Source organism: Gopherus evgoodei, unplaced genomic scaffold (genome assembly GCF_007399415.2).
Source record: "Gopherus evgoodei ecotype Sinaloan lineage unplaced genomic scaffold, rGopEvg1_v1.p scaffold_40_arrow_ctg1, whole genome shotgun sequence".
Classification (NCBI taxonomy): domain Eukaryota; kingdom Metazoa; phylum Chordata; order Testudines; family Testudinidae; genus Gopherus; species Gopherus evgoodei.
In genome coordinates, this window is record NW_022060061.1 from 797,696 (window position 1) to 819,679 (window position 21,984).

Genomic DNA, 21,984 nt, shown 5'->3' on the forward strand with positions numbered 1-21,984 from the left:
CCGACACCCCTTCCCCTCAGAGCAGCTGTGTCCTGCCCCCCTCTCCTCAGGACAACCCCCCGACACCCCTTCCCCTCAGAGCAGCTGTGTCCTGCCCCCCTTCTCCTCAGGACAACCCCCCGACACCCCTTCCCCTCAGAGCAGCTGTGTCCTGCCCCCCTTCTCCTCAGGACAACCCCCCGACACCCCTTCCCCTCAGAGCAGCTGTGTCCTGCCCCCCTTCTCCTCAGGACAACCCCCCGACACCCCTTTCCCCTCAGAGCAGCTGTGTCCTGCCCCCCTCTCCTCAGGACAACCCCCCGACACCCCTTCCCCTCAGAGCAGCCCCCCTCGCTTTGCCATCGGGGCTACTGCCCCTCCGGGGGGCTAGCCCCGCCCCTCGTCTCGTCTCTGCCCCACTTCCCGCGCGCCGAGCCCCAGGTGCCCCGCGAGGAGACGCGGAGCAGAGAAAGGCGGAGCCTAGCCGGGCGCGCAGGTGACGTCACCGCGCGGTCCCGCACCGATTGGCGGGGAGCGGACCCGGCGGCCTCCCCACGTGATCCCTCCCTTCCCCCCGACGGCCCCCTCCCCCATTCTCCCGCCGGCTCCTCCCCCCTCGCTGCAGTCGGAGCCGAACAGCGCTGCGCACCGCACCGTGTGGGAGCCGGCGGCGGTGGGCACGGCCCGGCCGGTGAGTGCGGCCTCGGGGAGCGGGGCCGGGCGAGGCGGGGCCGCCCCCGGCCTGAGGGGCTCCCCGCGCTGCGGCGGCGGCGGACCGGGGGGCGGTGCTGGGCCGCGGGGGCGCGGGGGGCGGTGCTGGGCCTGCTCCGCGGTGGCGGCCCCTTCCCGCCTGGCCTGAAGCCGAGCGGGTGCCTGGTCCCCCCGGGCCGGGCCCGGGCCCCCGCTCCGCTCGCCCCATTGTGCTGTGGAGACAAAATGGCGGCGGATGGCGGTTGGGCCGGGAGTAGGAGCGGGGGGGGGGGGGAGCGGTACCGCGCGGGCGCAGGGGGGGGCTGCGCGCGCACCTGGCTCTCACCCCCCGCGCGCCGCCCGGCTGGGGCTGCATGGCGCGTGCGGGGTCTCGCGGCTCCACGCGCTGCTCGGCGCCGCTTTGTTCTCGCGGCCGCCTTTGCAAATGGCGGCGGCTGCGCGCCTGGGGGCCCGATCCCTCCTTCCTCCCCCCGCGCGGCGCGAGGCCGGGACTCCCGGGGCCGCCGCTCCCTCCGCATAGGGCGGAGCGCCGCATCCCGGGTAGGCTGCCCCCCCCCCCCCCCGCAGGGCAGCAGCGGGGGCCGCGCCCCGAGGCTGCATCCTCGCAGTGCGCTGCCTTTCTTCGGGGGAGGGCGGACCAGCCAGGCACGGGCCCGACGGGGAAACATCCGGCTGGGTCCCGTTGAGTTCATCCCCGCGGGAGCCACGGTATGGCGGCTTCTCCTCTTTTCCCCTCGCCCCCCGTGTTTATCCTCCAGTCAGATCTACATGGACACCCACAACTTCCCTGAGAGCTGAAATGTCTCATCCTTTGTTCTACCGCAGAACAGTGTTCAGAGCTGCTGGGGTTCTGTGTAACTCGGAATTCAAAACCTGGAAATCTCTGCTTTCCATCAACATCCTGCATCTCTTTACCTTTGAGCTAGGTTCTGTAAATCTTCCCACAGACAGTCTATTCGGAGACCAGGATTTGAACAACTCCAACATTAGTGTCCTGTCCTGTTACTGAATAAGAACTTGAAAGTGTAACCGGCTGTAAACAAAAATGAAATGGACTACCCAGTCTTATTCAAATCGAGGAAGTTAAAACAAATGAACTGTATAAATGGAGAAATAGAAACTTATTTTTTTCCTCATCAGTCTAAGATATCACATAATAGATGGGGTGTTTTTATAAAAAACAAAATTTTAAACCCTCAGCATTCTAATTATTCTCTTGCATTTCACCAATATGGGCCAGTTTGGGCCATTACTTTGAAATGCAAGAACCCAATGCTTCATAGCATTGGAATAATTAGTTAAATCATGGTTGAAGTGGAAATGATAGCAGGAAATTTTAGCATAGTAAAGAGCATGATGTGATTTCGAAGTGCATTACCTTATTTTAGTCCTTTCCCCACGTTTTATTGAATGTTAACTTTGTGAAGCTTAGTTCACACACCATAAGTAGAATTAATGTTTTTAATCTATTCTGTGGTTACTTTTCCTGCAAGGTCTGAATCCTGTGATGCTGCAGAAGCCATAAGTAGCTCTTATTCTCGCATTAAAAAGAAGTTTCTATGATCTTAAGTGCATAGGTAATAGTCTTAGAACATAGGAAATTTCAGTTTAATCTGCTGTAGCATTTTCTGAATGTGACAGTTACCTTTTTTTTTTGAGACAGTTACTTTTTTTTAATTGACATGATTCAGAATTTCTCATCTCACTTGGAGAGGGAACAATAGAGATGTCAATAACATATTAATTTTTGGCTGTCAGCCCTTATTTTTTTAAATGAATATTCAAGGTACAAATGAATTTAACAGTGATTTTTAGTAAATTAAGTAGATATTTGGCTAACAGTTGAGGACATTTTTAAGTAAGGGTACAAATACTTTCAGAAGTATTCAGAATCCAAACTCAGGCCTTCAAACAGGGATTAGAGAGGTTTGGATTTTCATGTGTTCCTAACATATGACAAGTTGTGTGGCTATGTCAGAATACCAGCACACCTCTGTATTACAGGATAAGAATGAATTCTGGAATTGTCTGAGACATCTAGGCGTCAGTCCTGCAAACACGTGCACACATACTTATCCTTATTATTGCAGGTAGTCTCATTGAAGTTAATGGGACTGCTCACAGTAGGAAAGTTAATCATGTTTGTAAATATTTGCAGAATTGCAGCCCTAGCTGTTTGTTTTAATGTGCTATCATAAGAGGCTGCATGGTGAAAATTCCCCACTTGCTGTCACAAAGGATTAATGATAGTGGCTTGTCTTCATTATAGCGTATTACTTTGTGGGGCTAGGGGACTGCCTTCTCCTTCTGTATTGGTGCAGCACCTAGCACAGTGGGGTCCTGGTCCGTGATGCGGCTCCTAGGCACTATGATAATACAGCTAAGAACATTATAGCAGCACTGCTTTAGTGAAATACGGAGCGTTTTGCCACTTCATTGCTAGCATTTTTTTCTTCCTAGCCCCTCACAATAGTTTATATTTATTTAAAATGTGTCAGGATTAGATGTAAACCACTATTGAAAAAGTGATATGGCATCCTGAGTATATTGTCAATGCTAAGTATTTTTATAGTACTCATCAAGGTGTTTTTGTTTTTACTGTCTCCTAAGATACCTGTCTGCATGAATCCCAGTGTAATTTAATGTAATAAAGGTTAAAACTTAGTCCCCTTTTTGTGAAGATGTATGTTCATTTACATACAGCTGAAATTTGAGTACATGTATTTGATTCTGATTTGTAAAATACAATTGAGACGTAGGTAGAAAATGCGAGAGAAGGTTAATATGGATGCATTTAATCTAGTAAAACTAACAAAATTAAACAGTTTGACAAAATCTGAATTGAAATTAAGCAGAGCCCAGTAGTGGTGTTGAAGTTAAGGGTCTGCCAGTGCTTGTATACAGCTTAAATTTCTGTTGTAAACCTTTACAAATGTATTCATTAGCTTTGAGGCTTAATAACTGCATCACCTTTTTGAGATCATGAAGAATTTCATGTTGGAGATGCGATATGCTTAGAAGTTTTTAGCCAGCACCTAACAGGTAATCTAGTTCCTTGAAGTTATTAGAAAACTAGGAGTTTAGGGGTGGTAAATTGACTTGTAAGATTTTGCAGAGGGAAATCATGGAGACTTACTAAAGGTAAATATTTTCAAACTGATTTTGAATTACTGTCTCTATTCCAAGAAACTGTTGGTTCTTGTCATATTCTTATTTCATAGCTTCCTGCATTCTGACTACTGTTTAAAACTAGAAAGGTAAAGCCAGTTTGGTGCTCAATTGTATTTTGGGCTCCATGCCAAAAGTCACCTGCACGTCTGAAAACATTCTTGGAAAGGTGTCACCTTTCACAAAGAGGAGCTATGAATCGTTAGGAGATGAATCTTATTAGAGAATGTTTAAATAAAAATGATACAAAGAGTTCAAAGCGTCAGTTGTTGGTCATTGGGGGCAACATACAACTACTATTAAAGAGCAATCCAATGAAGAAACAAAGGGGTAGAAGTTTGAGTTTGATACAGAGTTTAAAACCAGTTATGGCATAAACTATTTTAAAGCATTTTTGTTCATTTCTAAAGATGACCTCAGAATGGTGATCAGTAATCCCATGGAGATTCTTGTATAACTGTAGCGCAACAATTATGGGCATTATCAAAACACTTGTATTCCTACACAAAAATTAGCTATCTCCTCATAGATGGACCTGGAAGGATTAGATTTTTATCAGTAAACATGGATTTCATTGAACACACACAAACTGATGGAAAAATGTTAACATTAAAATTTACACATAGTCAAAGTAAGAAAAATGTTTGAATCATTAGGGTTGGTTATAAGGATATTTACTTTGTATATTTTGACATGTGATGTTGACAATTTGTTTTAACCGTTATAAAGCTTTAATTTTTTGAATCTCAATGTCTGCTGGCATGAAATAATTGTTTGACCCTCCCCTTAATTTGTGCAACTGGTGAAAATTTAATTTGATAAACATCAAAAAGAGTGCTTAAAAATAGACATCAGTGTTATCCGTCAGAAGTATAAAAACCCAAATTATGCCAAGCCTACTCATAACACAAATAGTGAAACAAGGAAAACAAAAGTTAAGGCAACCAACATAATCATACTTGCTCATATACCATCCTAGTGAAAGGCTGTCCAATTACTTGTAGGCAGTAGAATGAGGAGGTGGTATGGGAAATACATTATTGCAAGTGATCGCTTAGGCCTGTCTGGGATGAACAGGCATTGGAGGATCCTTTCTGCTAGGACACCAGGTTGTTCCTTTCGCCATAAAACTACAGTGGTTAGTTAAAAGTTTGCAGTGATTTTGTTTTCATGTTCCACTTCACTAGTGGAAGCTAGTTTTGAATTAACTGGGGATTTAGCTTAGTTGCACTTAAAAATTCATGTCTTTACAATGTAGAGAGGGGCTTTTGTAGTGGATTTTGTTTGTAAAGAAAATGAGTGAGCATTTTACGCAGAGGGAGGCTAAATCACTTGCCCAAGGCCACAGTGGGTACAGTGTCAGAGCTAGGATTAGAAATCAAGCAGTCTTGTTTGCTCAGACCATTGGACTCTTATAGTTAAATCTTTAGACAACGTGAAACCTCACTCCTTTTGTGCTCTTGAATGAAATATAGCATAGGGTTGGCATTATACATTTAGGTCTGTGTAGTTATTTCCCATGTTGCACATGTTTAATGTGCAAAGGCTGTATGGTAATGGTTGTCAAACCTTTATTAAATAGATATACTTGATGGAACTCTGGAGTGTTTTCATCCTTCCTCTCAAAGTAAGAGCTTTGTAAGCAATTCATACATATTAGAATGGTATCTGTATGGCACACTTGATTTTGATTATTATTCCGCACTTGGGTTATTGTTCAGCTACTATATCAATGTCTGTGGGTATTGATATTCAGGGGTAGAATACTTGGTCGGCTATAAACTGTTCATATGGTCCTAATCTACACAGTTTATATGCCCAATTACTTTGATAACCAATTTGAGTTACATATACACACTTACCAAGTAGACAGATGATTTATCAGTCCACCTACAGATCATTGGTAATTATTTTTTTTGTTGTTTTTAGATTATAGGAAGCTGTATTGGTGTAGTTCCTTGGAGGAAGAAGCTAGATAAGTACTTTTGAAAGCTTCGGCAAAGATTCGGAAGCAAAAATGGTAAGACTCTGAAATCTCCAGCTTTCAGAAATAAATATTATCCTTAGACTATTATTAAATTGCATCAAATTTTGTCTTGTCAGCGACCGATGCGTATTTTTGTGAATGATGACCGCCACGTGATGGCAAAACATTCTGCTGTTTACCCAACTCAGGAAGAGTTGGAGGCAGTTCAGAACATGGTCTCCCATACAGAACGTGCTCTCAAAGCTGTATCTGACTGGATAGATGAACAGGAAAAAGTCAGTGGGGAGCAGCCAGAACCGGAGGCCATGGAAACAGCAGCTGAAGAAGAAAACAAAGAAGGAGGGTAAGTAACAGTACTAGTCGAACTCTGTCAAGTGCTTCAGTATTTTTTCTCTAGACTGATAGAAATGTGCTCTTTAAGTGCTTGAAAAGGCATTAGTTCTCACTTCCCCCTAACATTCCATAGCCAGAGGAAATAAACATGGAATTCAAGTAATTTTTCCTGTATATGTGTAGTAATATTAACCATATTTTGGATCTAAACCATTACTGCTTTGCCCTGTGAGCTTGGTTAATTATTTGTGTCCCTTTAAGTGCACTTCAGGCTTTGACTTTTGTGCTGCCATAACTGCATTTACATATCTTTCACAGGGATCAGAAGGCTGCCGAGCATCTGACTAGGACCCTTCGTGGAGTGATGCGTGTTGGACTTGTTGCAAAAGGTCTGCTACTGAAGGGAGACTTGGATCTTGAGCTAGTTCTCCTGTGCAAAGAGAAACCCACAACTGGTCTCTTGGACAAAGTAGCTGAGAATCTTGGAGTACAGCTTGCTGTGAGTAAAATCCTTTGATTGTGCATGCTTGTCACAGTGAACGAACACACACACACACACACGGATTAAAGGGACTAGAAGGTAACTGAGATATTTATTAGGCTTCTTACTAAGACAGAATGGGAAAATGTGGTTAATATCTTTGTGCAGTCTTTACAGAACCACCTTGTAAAGTAAGTAGATGTCATTTGCTGCAAATGATGATTGTATAATCTCACTTCATTAACTAACTAAACGGAAAAGTAAGTTACAGCATCCGTACAAAGCTTGTTGATACTACTTAAAAGAAAGGGCAGTGCTTTGCACTTGGGAAGAAATGCATAAATCCAAGAGGAAATTTCTAAATGGTAAAATTATTATATTGTAGACTATTACTGAAGATAAATATGAAATAATCCAGTCTGTGAGCGAAGCTGCAATTATCATTAAGAACACACAGGAGCCTCCATTGACGCTGACTATTCACTTGACATCTCCTGTTGTGAGAGAAGAAATGGAAAAACTGTTAGCTGGAGGTATGGAGGACTGAAAACGGCTAACAGTCAGTCTGGAAACTTAAGTTGTCTGTTGCTAATCACTATTAAAATGTGCTATTCAATTTCAGTTTAGGTAGTCCAAGCTGTTTGAGATAAAAATATTTCATGCAGACGAATTCAAATTCCAGATTGTAATAGTACAAGAAACCCTGGATGTGGATCATTAGAAACAGACTCCTAAAATTGAGTAGCACCTTTCAAGTGGTATTTCACTTTACTTACTTGGGCCTTTAGTTCACTAATATGTAATATTGTTTAAATCTTTTTTTATACCTAGCCATGTTAAAGGCCCACACAAATGACATCAAATGTGAGCTTGTACTTTAAAAAAAAATATTGAAGGCTTCTTGTAAATGACTTTTGCATGTACATGAAATTGGATATGTTATATAAAATGGTTTGTGTTGCAGCAAAAATGATAGGTGCACTGTTGGGTCTCTTTGGCTGTTTTATCAGCCAAAGTTCAGAATTCCAGGACGTGATGCAGAGTTTTGGATAAAGTTAGACGCCATCCATGATCTTATTCAAACTTACTGTTTGGAATAAGACTTCAGAAATACCTTCACTTGAAAAATCTCTTACTATGATCACTTCTGTATCACAAGCATCACACTATTTGACTCATGAACTTGTATGCATAGCAAGTGTTCGAACTAGCCTTATCTAAAACCCTGGTCTTCAGACACTTCAAAAATATTAACACATATCTTCAGTTTTGCTGCAGCACAGACTGGAGAATATTTTTGTGCTCTATTGATTGTCTATGGTTCTGATATCTGACTTCGTCTACCAAGCCTTCTAGTTTGTCAATTTTAGGGACGCTGGACCTTTGACCAACAGGACGCACTCTGTCACGGGCCGGGGCCAGGGCAGTCAAGCCTTGTGGGCGGAGGGGGTTCCCTTGGCTTTAGAAAAGCCTTTACCTCTGCTCTGGATGTAGAGTGAGGGTTAACTTCAAACTTCCCTTTCTGTTAGGTACTGTAACATTCTACTTTCTGAAGCTTTGTTAAAGCAGTATAGGCTTTCTGTCCCCTCCTACTTAGCATTCCTCTTTCCCCTCATAGTATAGGAGTTAGCCTATTCCCTGTTACATTAATTTCCCCCTCTCTGCAGTGTGAAGTTCCAGTTAAGGGTAATAAAGTGAAGTGTACTGCAGGCTATCCTTTCAGGTAAAGGGTATAGCTCAAGATCTTTTGGGAGCCTCCGCTGCCCTTTAGGAAGCTGCCTCATCCCCTCTCCACCTGACAGAACCCCCTTGGTCAAACTGTGCCTGTCTTCTTATTCCATCCACGAATAGAAACGCTATCAGTCAACGACACCCCGGACGTTCTGGACAGGCAGAAATGCCTTGCTGCCTTGGCGTCACTCCGACACGCCAAGTGGTTCCAGGTTTGCATTTTGTTCTTATATTTGTCTTTATGTAGCCAGTTAAAGTTTACAAATTATCTAACTTTATATTAAAGTACTTTAACATTGGACAATAGTTGTGCTGAACTTAGCGTCTGTCAACCATACAGTTGCTAAAGAAGCACTTAAGCGAATTTAATGTTCAAAGATGAAACTTTTTTTAATGAGTAGATGCATAGTTGCTGCTTTGTGTTAAGAGTAATGTCGCTTTTGTACACTGTAATTACTATTACATTATAAAATTGTAATGTAAATATATATTGTTTACCCTTGACAAAGTAGCACTGCAAAAATTAATATTTGTCTGCACATTAATTGGTTTGGTATTTTTATTGAATATGCCTTTGCTTGATTACTTATTCTAGGCCAGGGCTAATGGTCTGAAATCGTGCGTCATAGTCATCAGGGTGCTGAGAGATCTGTGTACTCGGGTTCCTACTTGGGGACCACTTAGAGGATGGGTAATTCTTACTTTTTTTTTTTTGTTACTGTTTTCTGAATTGTTTGGTTTTATTCTTTAAGTCACTGGAGAGAACTGTTCTTCAGTCTGAAATTCCATTTTCACAAATTGCAACTTACTTTAATTTGAAGAAATTGAATTATTCTGTTTTTGAAATATACACTTGAAGACTTTCTATATGATATAGTCACATACTTTGGATCTGTGGGCTGAAATTAAAGTAACTTCTAAACTTATGGCAGTTACAGTCCTCTGCTTCTTATATCCAATTTGGCGATTATTTTGCTGTTGCTTAGGCATCTGCTGTAAAGTTTCCCTAAAACAGTCGTGTGTGCGAATCTCACTTTTTAAAATCACGTGTCTTACAGCCTCTGGAGCTGCTGTGTGAAAAATCAATTGGAACAGCTAATAGACCAATGGGAGCTGGTGAGGCCTTGAGGAGAGTGCTTGAATGTCTTGCATCAGGAATTGTTATGCCAGGTTAGATGGTTCTCTGCATATACATTTCAAAGCAAGGAATCACATGGAATGCGATTAAAGTTTGGTGCATTGTAGTATTGTGTAGTAGTTACAAGAACCCCCTCGTTGTCAGGGATGATTTAGGTCAGTGGTTCTCAACCTGTTTACTGTTGTGGGGTTGCATATGTGGCCCACAATGTGTTATGTGGGCCGCATCCAATACTACCTGTATGGCCCTGAAGATGTCACATGGTCCGTAGGTCTGTGCTGATTGGGCTGAAAGCCAGCCTGTGGGCTGCAGGTTGAGAACCTCTGGTCTAGGTATACTTGATCCTGCCTCAGCGTGAGAAGGACAAGATGGCCTCTCAGCCCCCCAGCCCTACATTTCTATGGTTCTGTGTTTGCAGAGTTGAGATATAAAAGTTCATAAAAATGTGTAGTGTATATGGGTATTACGGTACCATGGTTTTATTTAGGGTACATGGACCCATGATGATAAGCCCTGTAGTGTGAAGTACCAGGTTCTACAAGTGTTAAATTGGTTGTCTTACTTTCTAAGTGGTTTTGACCAACTTCACTTATAATTGTACTTGTAAAATAATCCAGATAAATTTCAAAATGTTGGACATTGATCAGTGTTACACAGATGAGTATTGAATGATGCCAAGGGAATACTTAGTTTAGTTTTTTTAGAAACACTAGGATAATTCTCTGCATATCTTCCTTGTTTCCTGCCTTCAGATGGTTCTGGTATTTATGATCCTTGTGAAAAAGAAGCCACTGATGCTATTGGGCATCTAGACAGACAACAAAGGGAAGATATCACACAGAGTGCTCAGGTATAGTTTTGCCTACAGATGTTGCAAAAACTTAATGAGTTCAATTTATGTTGAACTTCCCTATTGGTTAATGGTAGTTTAGTAACCTCACTGAGGTTGGTTTTAATTTTTTTCATACCTAGTCATGTAAAAAAATGGGTCTCACACTAAAAAAGAAATTTATAGTTTGATCTACCAGAAGCAAAGTATCAGGTTTTAAGTAGTGACTTACCACTATGGCCCAGGTTTTGGATTGAATTTAGAATTCTAAGGAGCCATCCTATTTAAACTGAGGTGTCTTTTTTTTGGTATGTTTTTTGTTGGTTTTTTTTGTTTGTTTTTTGTTTTTTTGTACAGGGGTGGGTAGAAGATTCCTCTTTGAACCTCTGCAGTGAGCAAATATTACTTTAACGACTTGTGCATCCCATTAACATGTGTTCCATCTTTCTAGCATGCTCTGAGACTTGCTGCTTTTGGCCAGCTTCACAAGGTCTTGGGGATGGATCCCCTGCCTTCCAAGATGCCCAAGAAACCAAAGAACGAAAATCCAGTTGACTACACTGGTAGGTATTGTAATAAACGAATACATTCTCAGTGCCCAGTGCTCTTGCTACTCTGTCACTCAGTAATTGATATATTTAGCTGCCTCTTATGGTTTTTACAGTCCAGATTCCCCCCAGTACCACATATGCCATCACCCCAATGAAGCGCCCTATGGAGGAGGATGGAGAGGAGAAGTCTCCCAGCAAAAAGAAAAAGAAGATTCAGAAAAAAGGTATTGAGTTAACCAGAGGTAGGCAACAAGTTGATGCTTGAGAGCTGTTTTCAGACTAAATGAGGGGCAAACTGCAGAAGAAAGTGTTTCTTGTGGAATGGCTTGTAAATCTGAGTGACTGGATTTTTCTCCTGCTTTTTAAGGCTTTATCAAGTGTAAATGACCCTTTCAAATCTGTACTTGTAAACAAGAAGTCCACAGTGGCAGATTGTAACCTCTTATTGTCTGAACTCAGTCGTCAAGTTTATCTTAAAACAAATGTGCATGTCTGACAAAGAACAAACTGTTTTCTGTTTAGAGGAAAAAACGGAACCTCCCCAGGCTATGAATGCACTGATGAAATTAAATCAGCTAAAACCTGGTCTCCAGTACAAACTTGTGTCTCAGACTGGTCCAGTTCATGCTCCTATCTTTACTATGTCCGTGGAAGTCGATGGCAGCACATTTGAGGCATCGGGACCTTCCAAAAAGACAGCCAAATTGCATGTGGCTGTAAAGGTAAGAGTTTTGTCTGCATGTAAACGCTTTTTTTTCCTTCTTATTCCTTTCTCTAAAAAACGTTAGTATCCAGACAGTTATTCCCTTAAACTTGAACTTCTGGAAGATCATGTTAAAAATTGTATGTGAAGCGTGTAGGCCCTTCTACACTGGATACAGTTTTGTGTTGAAGTTAAAACACTGAAATAGCAGTAGCACTTGATGGATTAAGTACATTGGTAGCCAGAAGACTTGTTGCAAATGTTTAAAGGGCCTGGGGGAATGCTTATAGCGTCCTGGAAGTTCCAGCACCATCAGTGGGGATGGATGAAGCTTGGGCTGATACTACATTTGGAATGAATGGAGGTAGTAATTTCTGGGACAGGGCCAATGGACCCACTTCTACACAGCCTTCTGAGCTGCTTATCGCACAGTAGAGAGCCATGGAGGATATAATATCCGCACTTCTCAATGGCCTTTCTCCCTTCCCACACCCTCAGGTGTTGCAAGATATGGGTTTACCCACAGGAGTGGAAGGCAAAGAGTCTGGAAAAGGAGATGAATCGGCAGAGGAAACAGAACAGAAACCAGTAGTTGTTGCTCCTCCTCCTGTAGTGGAAACTATCTCTACACCCAGTGCTGCCTCTCCTCCCTCAGAGCAAACTTCAGAGGTGAGCACAAACTTTTTACATCTTTTGAAACCAAATCTTTCCTCTAACATTCAGGAGAGCGACGTTGTGACAACTTGCTCAAATGAGTCTTTCACTCATGAGTCTGAAACTCTCAAGCACTTTTTAAAAGGAATATTGTCCACTTGAGTTTCAGTGGTGTTTTGGTTCAATAGTGTGTGCTGAAACTCCTTAGAATCCATAAAATATCTGAGGATTTTTTTCTCTCCTGTTTTAAAGGAGTATTCTAAGTAAGGAGTAAACTGACTATGCATAATGCTAACAAATGCAAAATAAAAGTGGTGAAAATCATTAACTTTTCAGTTATAGTAATTATAGGGGTTATAGCTGAAATTTGTCTACCTCAAACTTAACTTTGAATGTAATTTTCCCTTTAAGGTTAACTTTTTCCTTAATTATAAAAACCTTGAACATATAGTGGATAATTCCAAGTCCAACAGCTCGTTGGACCTTTATTGGCACTTCCAATTTATTTTAGAATGTGAAACAACAGGGACCAATCCTGACGAAGCATGGCAAGAATCCAGTGATGGAACTCAACGAGAAGAGACGTGGGCTGAAATACGAACTGATTTCAGAGACAGGTGGCAGCCATGACAAACGCTTTGTCATGGAGGTGAGCTGACTTTGTAGTCCTCTCTGCACATGGTTACATTTATAGACATGCTGTGCAGTTTTAACTTCCAGGCCTAGTAACATTTCATTAGTTCATACTAATTTCTGTTTGACACTGCGCGTGGAAGTAGCAAGCTATGCCATAATTAACCAGCATGGCAGTGACAAAAGGTCACTCTCTTGTGTGGCTATTACTGATTCATAGCATGGTTATTTAATCTGTTTTGAAGGTTGAGGTTGATGGGCAGAAATTTCAAGGAGCTGGCTCGAACAAAAAAGTGGCAAAAGCCTATGCTGCTCTAGCTGCCCTGGAGAAGCTGTTTCCCGATACTCCAGTTGCTATTGAGCCCAATAAGAAGAAAAGAGCCCCTGTACCTGCAAGGGGAGGACCCAAGTTTGCTGTAAAGGTAGGTAGACTTGCTGGTGATTAAATGTCTGTGTCTGTGTGTGTCCTAAGCACTACTACTCTACGCCCCGGAGAGGCTGGGGAGGGGTGGTGGTTATCCCAGTTTACCTTCAGAGAAATGGAGATTGATTTACCCCTAAATTTTTAGAATTAGGACCAAACGCTCAGATTTGCGACTTAGTTCTATCCGCGTTGAACTTTAGCAACACAAATCAGTTTAATCTTGGACATATAAATACTGATATAAAAACGGGATTGTGTAACAAGTTGTCTTTTCCACAGCAGCATAATCCAGGTTTTGGAATGGGGGGCCCCATGCACAATGAAGTGCCACCTCCCCCAAATCTGCGTGGACGTGGTAGAGGAGGCAACATCAGAGGCCGTGGTAGAGGCAGAGGTGGATTTGGTGGTGGCAATCATGGTGGCTATATGAATGCTGGTGAGTTACCATGAATGTTTCACTCTACTAACTTCATGTCTGCTGTCTCATGTTAAAGTGAAGTGCCTGTCCACAAATCGGTATCTCCAATGGAGTTGATCAGCTTTCGTGCAAGTTCTTACGTTACACAAGTTAAATAACTTACACTGTAGCTTCTTGGAAATGAAGTTTGTTTTAATAGCTTTTCATTCCTTTCATTAACAATAGAAAATGAATATCTTAGAGTAATTGCTTTACTCCATTCTAGGAGCTGGATACGGAAGCTATGGTTATGGAGGAAATTCGGCAACAGCAGGCTATAGTAAGTGTTAATGTTTTAATCTTTGAAACACAGCACCCTACTGGGATTACTCAAACTCTGGGTTACAACATACAGTGATATACCTGTATCTGAACCATCATAGCATGTTCATTTTTAAAATGAGAACTAATAAAAGGGAGCTGAATCAGGTGTTTAAAACTTAAACTCAAATCCAGGTGACTTTAGGTTTCCTCTTCAAATGTGAATATTTTAAATTTCTCTGCTTTAAGCCATGTGAAGCAATCCACCACTCTTGTGAATAAGATTTTCCCGAAAATACACAGCTATTTGTCTTGAGAAGAAACCTTCATTGGGGGGTGACAGGAGCAGAGAAATCTAAAACATGACTTTCAAATGTGGCGCATTTTGCCATCTTCAAAAGAATTCTAATTTTTTTCTCTGCTCTGTCTCCCCCTTTTGTAGGTGACTTTTTCACAGACTGCTACGGCTATCATGATTTTGGGTCTTCCTAGATCATCTAAAAGTATTGCAAAAAAACAGCTTTTTACTCCAATTTTCTCGAACTCCAAAACCCAAAGTGTTCGTGGTGTGTCCCTGTGCTTCACTGGGTTTCTCAACAGTGGCTTTTCACCGCAGCTTGTCTGAAACTATTAGCCTGCAGAACTTAAGACAGTGGCAGTTCTTATTGTGATTTGCCTTTGAACTTGGTCGTAATTTGATGTACACAACAGGGGGAACTAATTATCCAAGAACGTTTTTGTGCAGTTTGCACAAATTTTAAAGTCAGCTCTGTTCAGCATAAAGGCAAAAAGCCCACCTTTGCTTTTTATGGAAAGCATTACTTTATTTTTAAGAAACAAATACTGAAGTTTTAATCTACCTTTGTCTTAATTTACAGCAGGTTTTGTACAAAATTTAAGCCTTTTAATAAACATCAGAACTTGGGTTGATGCCTCTGACAGTAGGGAAGATACTTCCAATGTTTCTGAATCTAGTACAGCCAAGCTTTTTAAGCATGCAAAATGGTGACTTGTATGTGGAATCATATGTGCTAAATTAATCTTTACATCCTTTGTAATACACTGATGGATAAATGCTGGAGGGGTGTGACTTACTGTGGCTGATAGCTAGTATACTGTCAAAGGTATTGTATTGTGCTTCCAATACTGGTACAATAACTATCCAGGCATTAAGGAGTTGATGTAAAAAATGTCAGTTCTGATTACTTCTAAAAATGCGTGGGTTCATTAGATACATAAAATCAGGCTTTTTCTGATCCAAGTATGAAGGACCTAAAGCACTTCAAAAACTGAAATGTCCAAGGGTTGCAAACACAGCTGGCTGGCTGCGCAGGCCATCTGATATTCTCTGAGACAGCTTATGCCTCTTGTAAAATACACATTGCTCTAAAAGCAGAAGTATTTAATAGCCCAGCCAATGAAACTTCATAAGATTTTGAAGTCTCAGGGAATCAGTTGCCCTTTGAGACTCTGGAATGTTTAATAAAACATCATGTGTTCAGTCCTTTATTCTTGCTATGATACTTATGTTTCAAAACTGTATTTTTTGTCACTGTTCTTTTTAGCTGCAAATCCTGCAGCACTGCATTAATTTAATTTGTGAGGCTCAATAACGTTTGAGGTAACTCGGTAATTTAAACTGGTGAAAACAGTAACTTGTGAAATATCAGGTTGTTGAAACCTCCTTGGGCAAAATTTTAAATATTCAGTGTGAACACTTTTTAAAACAAAACGCATGTCCTATTTTTTTTAGAAAGTTATTGTTTGAGATAATGTCTTTTTATACAAGGGAATAGATATTGTTCTGAATGAGGTGAAAATGCCGTTTTTTTTAAATGAATACATGTTAAAGTAACTTGTGTGTCGGATATTTTTATTCAGTAGTTTTAACTGGACGGGGGTGGAATTCAGGTGTTGAACAGTGTTAATGCTTGCTTAGTTAAATGTGAAGGGTTCATCTAGAAATGACTGTCCCAAAAGCTGTCTTAACTCGCTTGGGAAAGGAGTCAACTTCTACCATTTGTTTTCAGCTCAGGTGAGGCAAGTTTCTCCCTCACCGCCCGTTCAGAAGAAGTTTACTTCTGCATTCTTTCATATATTCTTTTGCTATAACTCTGGATCTCTGTTTGTACCAAAGGCTGGAGTTTAGTACCAATCTACACACTACAGGAATATTTTTATTGTGGTATGGTTGTGCCATAACCATGTTATAACTTCTCTTGGGTGGAAAGAAATATTGAAGAACCTTGTTTCTGCCCTATTGTAACGTGTCCTTCTGCCCACAGAAGAAGACATGTTCTAACATAGTGTGAAAAGGGCCTTACTCTAATTTAGAGGTGGGGTGAAGTCAGTTTAAATGGTTACTCCAAGAATATTAGGAGTTTTAAACTAGTATGCAAAATAAAAAAGCTGGATGGTCACTAGAGCCAGCTCTTCTGTACAAACTGCAGTTTTTGCTGGAGATGAGCTCTGAGTCACATCTCATCATTCAGATGGGCTCTTTAAAGTTCCACAAATGTGGAGCTGTTAAAACAAAGATCACAGGTTTACTCCTTGACTTACTAACCTTAACAGCCTTCTCTATTTGAACGGGAGTTAAGTTCTCAATACACCCCTCCTTTGTTTCTAAGGTAGTTAAAATCAGTAAAGTTCCACCTGTCTCTGAAGCATCACTTAAGCTCCTGGAGCTGTACGTACTCGACTGTGGGCGGTGATGCCAGTTTTTGTCTAGATCCTAGTGGCTGTCATTTCTTGGTAAATAAGAATCATGAACTTTATTAAAAAATCAAACCACAACATACCTCCTCTCGACTTAAGTTATTAAAGTTGGCCAGTTATCTAGGGCCTGAACTGAACAATCCTGTTAAACGTGAACATGTTTAAATTGGGCAGGAAAATAGTTACTTAACAGTGCAAGATCCAGTCTGTTAGTGCCACAGGCCGATCAGAAAATAAGTTTCTAGCTGCCAAAAGACCAAGTACAACGTTATTCCAGTTACTCCTTTTACGGATCCTCAGCCCTAACACAGGGTTCTGGTAACCTCCTGAGTTCATGCTGGTGCCAGAATTTGATGGAGTGAGCACTTCTGTACAATTGAATAAGCTTTGTATAAGGCTTCTTTAATTTTAGTCAAATTATTGCTATTCAAACAGCACTTCATGTGGAAAGTGCTCTTTATTTTAGAGTGATTTGCATGGGTGTTGGCTCTAAGTCCTTGTCACTGGAGTAAGATTCTTCCTGATTGTCATTCCTTTTCTGTGGAGAATGAGCTTCAATTATCATTGGTGGCTGGCTTGTCTCCAGTGTAATTTGAGGACTAGACCAAGTAACTTTGTAGAACATGAAGTAGGAATTGTTAGATATTGTAACATGCATTGGAAAAACCACTAGTCACCGTAACTTAGTTCTAGAATTTGGTATTGATACTTAAAGTTCTACACACACTTAATTCCTATGGCTTGGAGAGTTGTTAGATGAGCAGTGAGAGTAACTGGAAGGTCCTGTGTCAGTGTGTCTAGTGATTCCTTATCTACTTAAATGAACAAATGTTACACCTGTTGGCCTTGTCTGGAATTACTTAAATCTTTATTCATGTGTTCGTCAAAATAGTCCTAGATTCTAAACTGCTGCTTATATAATGGCAAAGCATCGTAGTGTGATATAAGGCACACAACCATTTACATTTAATAAGGTATTTTAAGACACGGGTGGAGTGACTTTCCTCAAGCCTATCGGAAACACCATTTGACTTCCTCTTCCTTTGTTCAGGCCAGTTTTATAGCAATGGTGGTCACTCCGGCAACACGGGAAGTGGTGGTGGTGGTGGCGGCGGCGGGGGCTCCTCTGGCTATGGATCCTACTACCAAGGTGGTGACAACTACAGCTCACCAGTTCCACCCAAACATGCTGGAAAGAAGCAGCAGCATGGAGGACAGCAAAAACCTTCCTATGGGTCAGGGTATCAATCGCACCAAGGCCAGCAACAGCAGTCATACAACCAAAACCAGTACAGCAATTATGGCCCTCCACAAGGCAAACAAAAAGGATACAATCACGGACAAGGCAACTACTCTTATTCTAACTCCTACAACTCCTCTGGCGGAGGATCAGACTACAACTACGAGAGCAAATTCAGTGAGTGGGGGATTGTTCCTCTGGTTGGAAGTGTGTGGCCCTCTTGCCCCTGAGTAGGATTCTCTCCACAGTGTGTTCCTGTCACTGCAGCGGGGGGTTCCATGGAGTCTCTGGCACTCCGAAACAGCCAGGTTGACTGAACTTTGGACTTGGCAGTCTGCGGCTCAGTACTCCAAGGGGCTGAAATTTAGAAATGGAATGACATTTTTTTATAAGGAGCTCAGTAGATACTTAGGGTTTAAATGCTACATTTGAGGGGCCAGGCAGAGACTTCCACAGGGAGCATGAAGAGTCTTTTGGGGGTGAGCAGGTGGTACTGCCTTAAACATTTACATTTTAGTGAGCTTCAGGAGTTGGGATGATGGTACGTCAATGCCATATTGGCATGCGAGTCCGTTATGGGTGTGTTGTTCTACTGAAACTTCTTTTATTGGTTAAGGAGCAGTGTCATGGAATCAGGGACGTGGAGATTCCTTCTAATCCTGTTCAAGGCCCGTAAACACTTCTGTCCAGAAATACTGTTTCTTCACGGTGTACAGCCCAAATGAAAGATAGCTAGTGAGACTGACTAGCCCTCGATCACCTGTGTGGTCTGAGATGTAGGGAATTACAAACTCTAAATGCAGGCCCATTCTGTGTAGCTGGCCTGTCTGTTCCCTGGTGATTCTGGGCAGAAAATCTGTGGGTTTGACAAAAATATATCCTCCTATTTTGTGTAGTTTTAGATATAAGGTTTAGTGTTCAGCTGGAAAGAAGCAGGAGTCCCAGTGAATGGTAAATCTGTGTTATAAAATGGCACCCTGTGCACTTCATTCCAGAGTGAGATATTATCCATATTCAGGATCTAAACCTGCTAGAATAATGTAGGTAGGTAGTGAAGTTAAACTGACCCTGTTACACTTAGGGCTGGTCTACACTGGAAACTTACATCAGCATAGCTACATCTCTCAGCTGTGTGACAAGCTACACCCCTGAGAAAAGCTAAGCTGACCTAACCCCTCGTCTAGACAGTGCTAGGTCCATGGAAGAATTCTACTGCCTTTCGGGGAGGTGGGTTAACTACAGCAATGGGAGAACCCCTCCTATCGCTGTCTTGAGTGCAGCTGTGCCACTGTAGCGTTTTCAGTGGAGACAGAGCCTTAGCTGTTTGCTGCCAAATGTAGCAGATACCAGATTGGCCTTTTGGCCTGTTAGACTGATCTCTCTTCCATTCCGATGCTACTTCCAGGGTCACTCAGAGCTGTACCAAGGAGAGACTTAATCTGTTATAGGGTAACTTCTTCTCCACCGCCTGTACAGTTGTGCTGTCTCTTTATGGATATTGTCTGCTACATTACCGCTAATGTGATCAGTTGGGCATTTAGTCTTTAATAGCTTTAGAAGAATAAACATTTGATAGTTCTGCTCTTTCCTTCACAAATCAAACTGCTTCAGGGCACTTATGCCAAAAGCCAGCCTGCCTGTTTACATCCAACACTCACGTAGTTTTTGGCTGGGCAAGGCCTAACAGGCTACCCATGTGACTCAGCCAAAAAATTACCCAAGTCCCCACTCTCCACAAAAGGTATCTTTTTACTTGCATGAACTGTTCTTCCAACGGTAGGCCAGACCTACACAATTGTACAGGCTGTGGAGAAGTTACCCTGTTACAGACTATAGTCTGTCCTTGGTACAACTTTGACTGATCAAGCTTCTGCTGCTCTGGCAGCTAGGCCAGTGGTGCTTTTACCAGCCAAAGGCTGCAGGGGAAAGATTTTCTCTAATTGAACCCTTGGCCATAACCCTTACCTTGATGAGTCATAAACTCCTTGGCAGTTTCTGTTACTAGCTTAGTTCTATATTGATGGTCTGGGTATTTTTAAGGTGTCCTGGTCTAAGAGCAGAGTTGCAGACCTCATTGTCATGCTTGCTCAGCATATGTTCTCGATTGCAGATTACGGTGGTGGCAGTGGCCGTGGTGGTGGAGGAAATAACTATGGGTCAGGAGGAGGTTCCTCATACAATACTGGTTCACACAGCGGCTATGGGGGAGGATCTGGGGGAGGAGGGTCGTCTTACCAAGGTAAGCAAGGTCAGTACACAACCCTTTTCGACTCTCCTTTGTTAAACGTTTTGTGTAGTGCAAAGACGCAGTCACCGCTCTTCTGTTTGTGTGTACTTTGCAGGATGGCAGCCCAGGCTGGATAAGTAACAATTCTTGTTGCGTACAGTTGTGTTAAAATAGCTCTTGTCTCTCAGCATGGTTTAGATGGACTCCTTTCTCCATTGCAGGTGGCTATTCTTCTCAGACTAACTACAGCTCTCCTGGTTCAGGCCAGAATTACAGCGGTCCCCCCAGTTCCTACCAAGCTTCGCAAGGCGGCTACGGCAGAAACGATCACAGCATGAATTATCAGTACAGATAAACCGACCCTTTCTCCATGGGTGTGAAGTTTTGTTACCTTCTGCACTTGCGCACCCTTTGAATATTCAGTTTTATTGCATCACAGTAAACATGTAAACCCCCGTTTCCATGTTGCAGTGCTCTTTGTGATACCTGTCACTAATGGTTGAGTACCTGTAATTCCAGACTTAGCTGTATTTTGGACATCTATGTATTTAATGGTTTGTTAGTTGCCATTACAACTTTGTCTAAATAGAATTTTTGAGTTAATAAAATTTCAGTATCCTTTTTCTATTTAAAATGGTCATTCAAGTGTTAACCCAGGATGGCTTTAAATAGATAAGGGATATGCCATCTGTTAATGCTTTTGTGAAGTGAGTTAAACAAGCTTTCTGTATTTTAATGCTTTAGTGTTTCAGTTTTATAAGTGAAGATTTTATTTTAAAAACCAGTGGGAAAGAGAGTGGGTTTTGTATGTCTGGATCATTCAGGCAGTACATCTGGATTAAGCTGAATGTAGACAAATAAACACAAACTCTTGATGTCTTTGTCTCCAACTGTGTAGATTTGCCTTGCATACAAATGTCAGCTAGAATGTTTGTCTGCAGCAAAATAACTTTTCCTCCTCCTTTAATAGACACAGTGGCACAAATAGTGAAAAATGGCCAGAAAAGCATTTTGCAGAAATAAATCCAGCAGCCCCAGAGGTTTGCAGATGAGAAACCTGAGTTCAGTAGCTGTTTCTATCGATATAGAAAGCAAAACTCAAAGTTCGTTCTGCTGGACATGCTGCCCTAGGTACCCAGGGACTGGAAGAGGTGAGAGATCAAAGGAAATCAGACCCTGAAGGACTTTTACATAAGAGAACAGCAGTTCTTCTCCACCTGGTTATGGAGAACCTAAGAGCACCAGGCTGTCACAAACACTGACTCTTGCCAGAATTAAAAAACTGGCCTAGGTTGCCCTTGGCCCATGGAAGATGGAGTGGAAGCTGAGCGCCCTCTGTCAAGCAGGCATGTCTGAAATGCCTTAGCTGAGCATTAGGTGGCGCTGCTGTCTGCCGGGGAACGGGAAGACCGAAGGCTTCGCCTGTGTTGTGCGGAATCGGGTTTGAGCCGACTCTCACCTGTCAGTTTTCATTCTCCCCCCAGCCCTGGCAACCTCTGTTCACGCTCCCTGTCCAGAAACAGCAGGGCCATGCCGACTCCGCGAGCTTTGACCTCTTCTGGCAGTCAGGCTTGGTCTGTACTGTTAGCAAGACATTTGCAATAGCTCGGTTGGGATGACGCAGAAATCAGTTTCTCTGAGAGATTCCTCACCCCCAAAAGCGCATCAGTCACTAAGCTAAGGTGCCGGGAAAGATGGCAGCATCTGCTGCCTGCCCTTTCCCTGACATGCCCATCGATTTCAGTCCTCAGTGCCTGGC

General features: G+C 42.3%; 1 protein-coding gene across 7 annotated transcripts; it reads left to right on the plus strand.

Annotated features, from left to right (window-relative positions):
• The first annotated feature begins 563 nt into the window (after nt 1-563).
• ILF3 (interleukin enhancer binding factor 3) lies at nt 564-21,110 on the plus strand. Of its 7 annotated transcripts, none has more exons than XM_030546154.1 (20): nt 564-670; nt 5,788-5,878; nt 5,962-6,188; nt 6,497-6,677; nt 7,045-7,192; nt 8,511-8,602; nt 8,986-9,081; nt 9,449-9,560; nt 10,281-10,378; nt 10,809-10,920; nt 11,022-11,132; nt 11,431-11,630; nt 12,110-12,280; nt 12,792-12,914; nt 13,144-13,320; nt 13,602-13,758; nt 14,006-14,059; nt 17,810-18,175; nt 20,109-20,246; nt 20,447-21,110. In XM_030546154.1, exons 2-20 carry the CDS (start codon nt 5,876-5,878, stop codon nt 20,578-20,580), a joined length of 2,700 nt encoding a protein of 899 aa, XP_030402014.1. In that variant the 5' UTR covers nt 564-670; nt 5,788-5,875; the 3' UTR covers nt 20,581-21,110. The 7 variants fall into 7 exon arrangements, with proteins under 7 accessions (XP_030402014.1, XP_030402015.1, XP_030402018.1 ...); XM_030546155.1 differs by having other exon boundaries at nt 20,109-20,237; XM_030546152.1 differs by having other exon boundaries at nt 565-670; nt 12,777-12,914.
• Nucleotides 21,111-21,984: the final 874 nt, after the last annotated feature.

Coding starts and splice junctions, on each gene's coding strand:
- ILF3 (XM_030546152.1), top strand. Junction 9,561..10,280: donor ATCAGGAATTGTTATGCCAG/GTTAGATGGTTC, acceptor TCCTGCCTTCAG/ATGGTTCTGGTATTTATGAT. Junction 13,321..13,601: donor GACCCAAGTTTGCTGTAAAG/GTAGGTAGACTT, acceptor TCTTTTCCACAG/CAGCATAATCCAGGTTTTGG.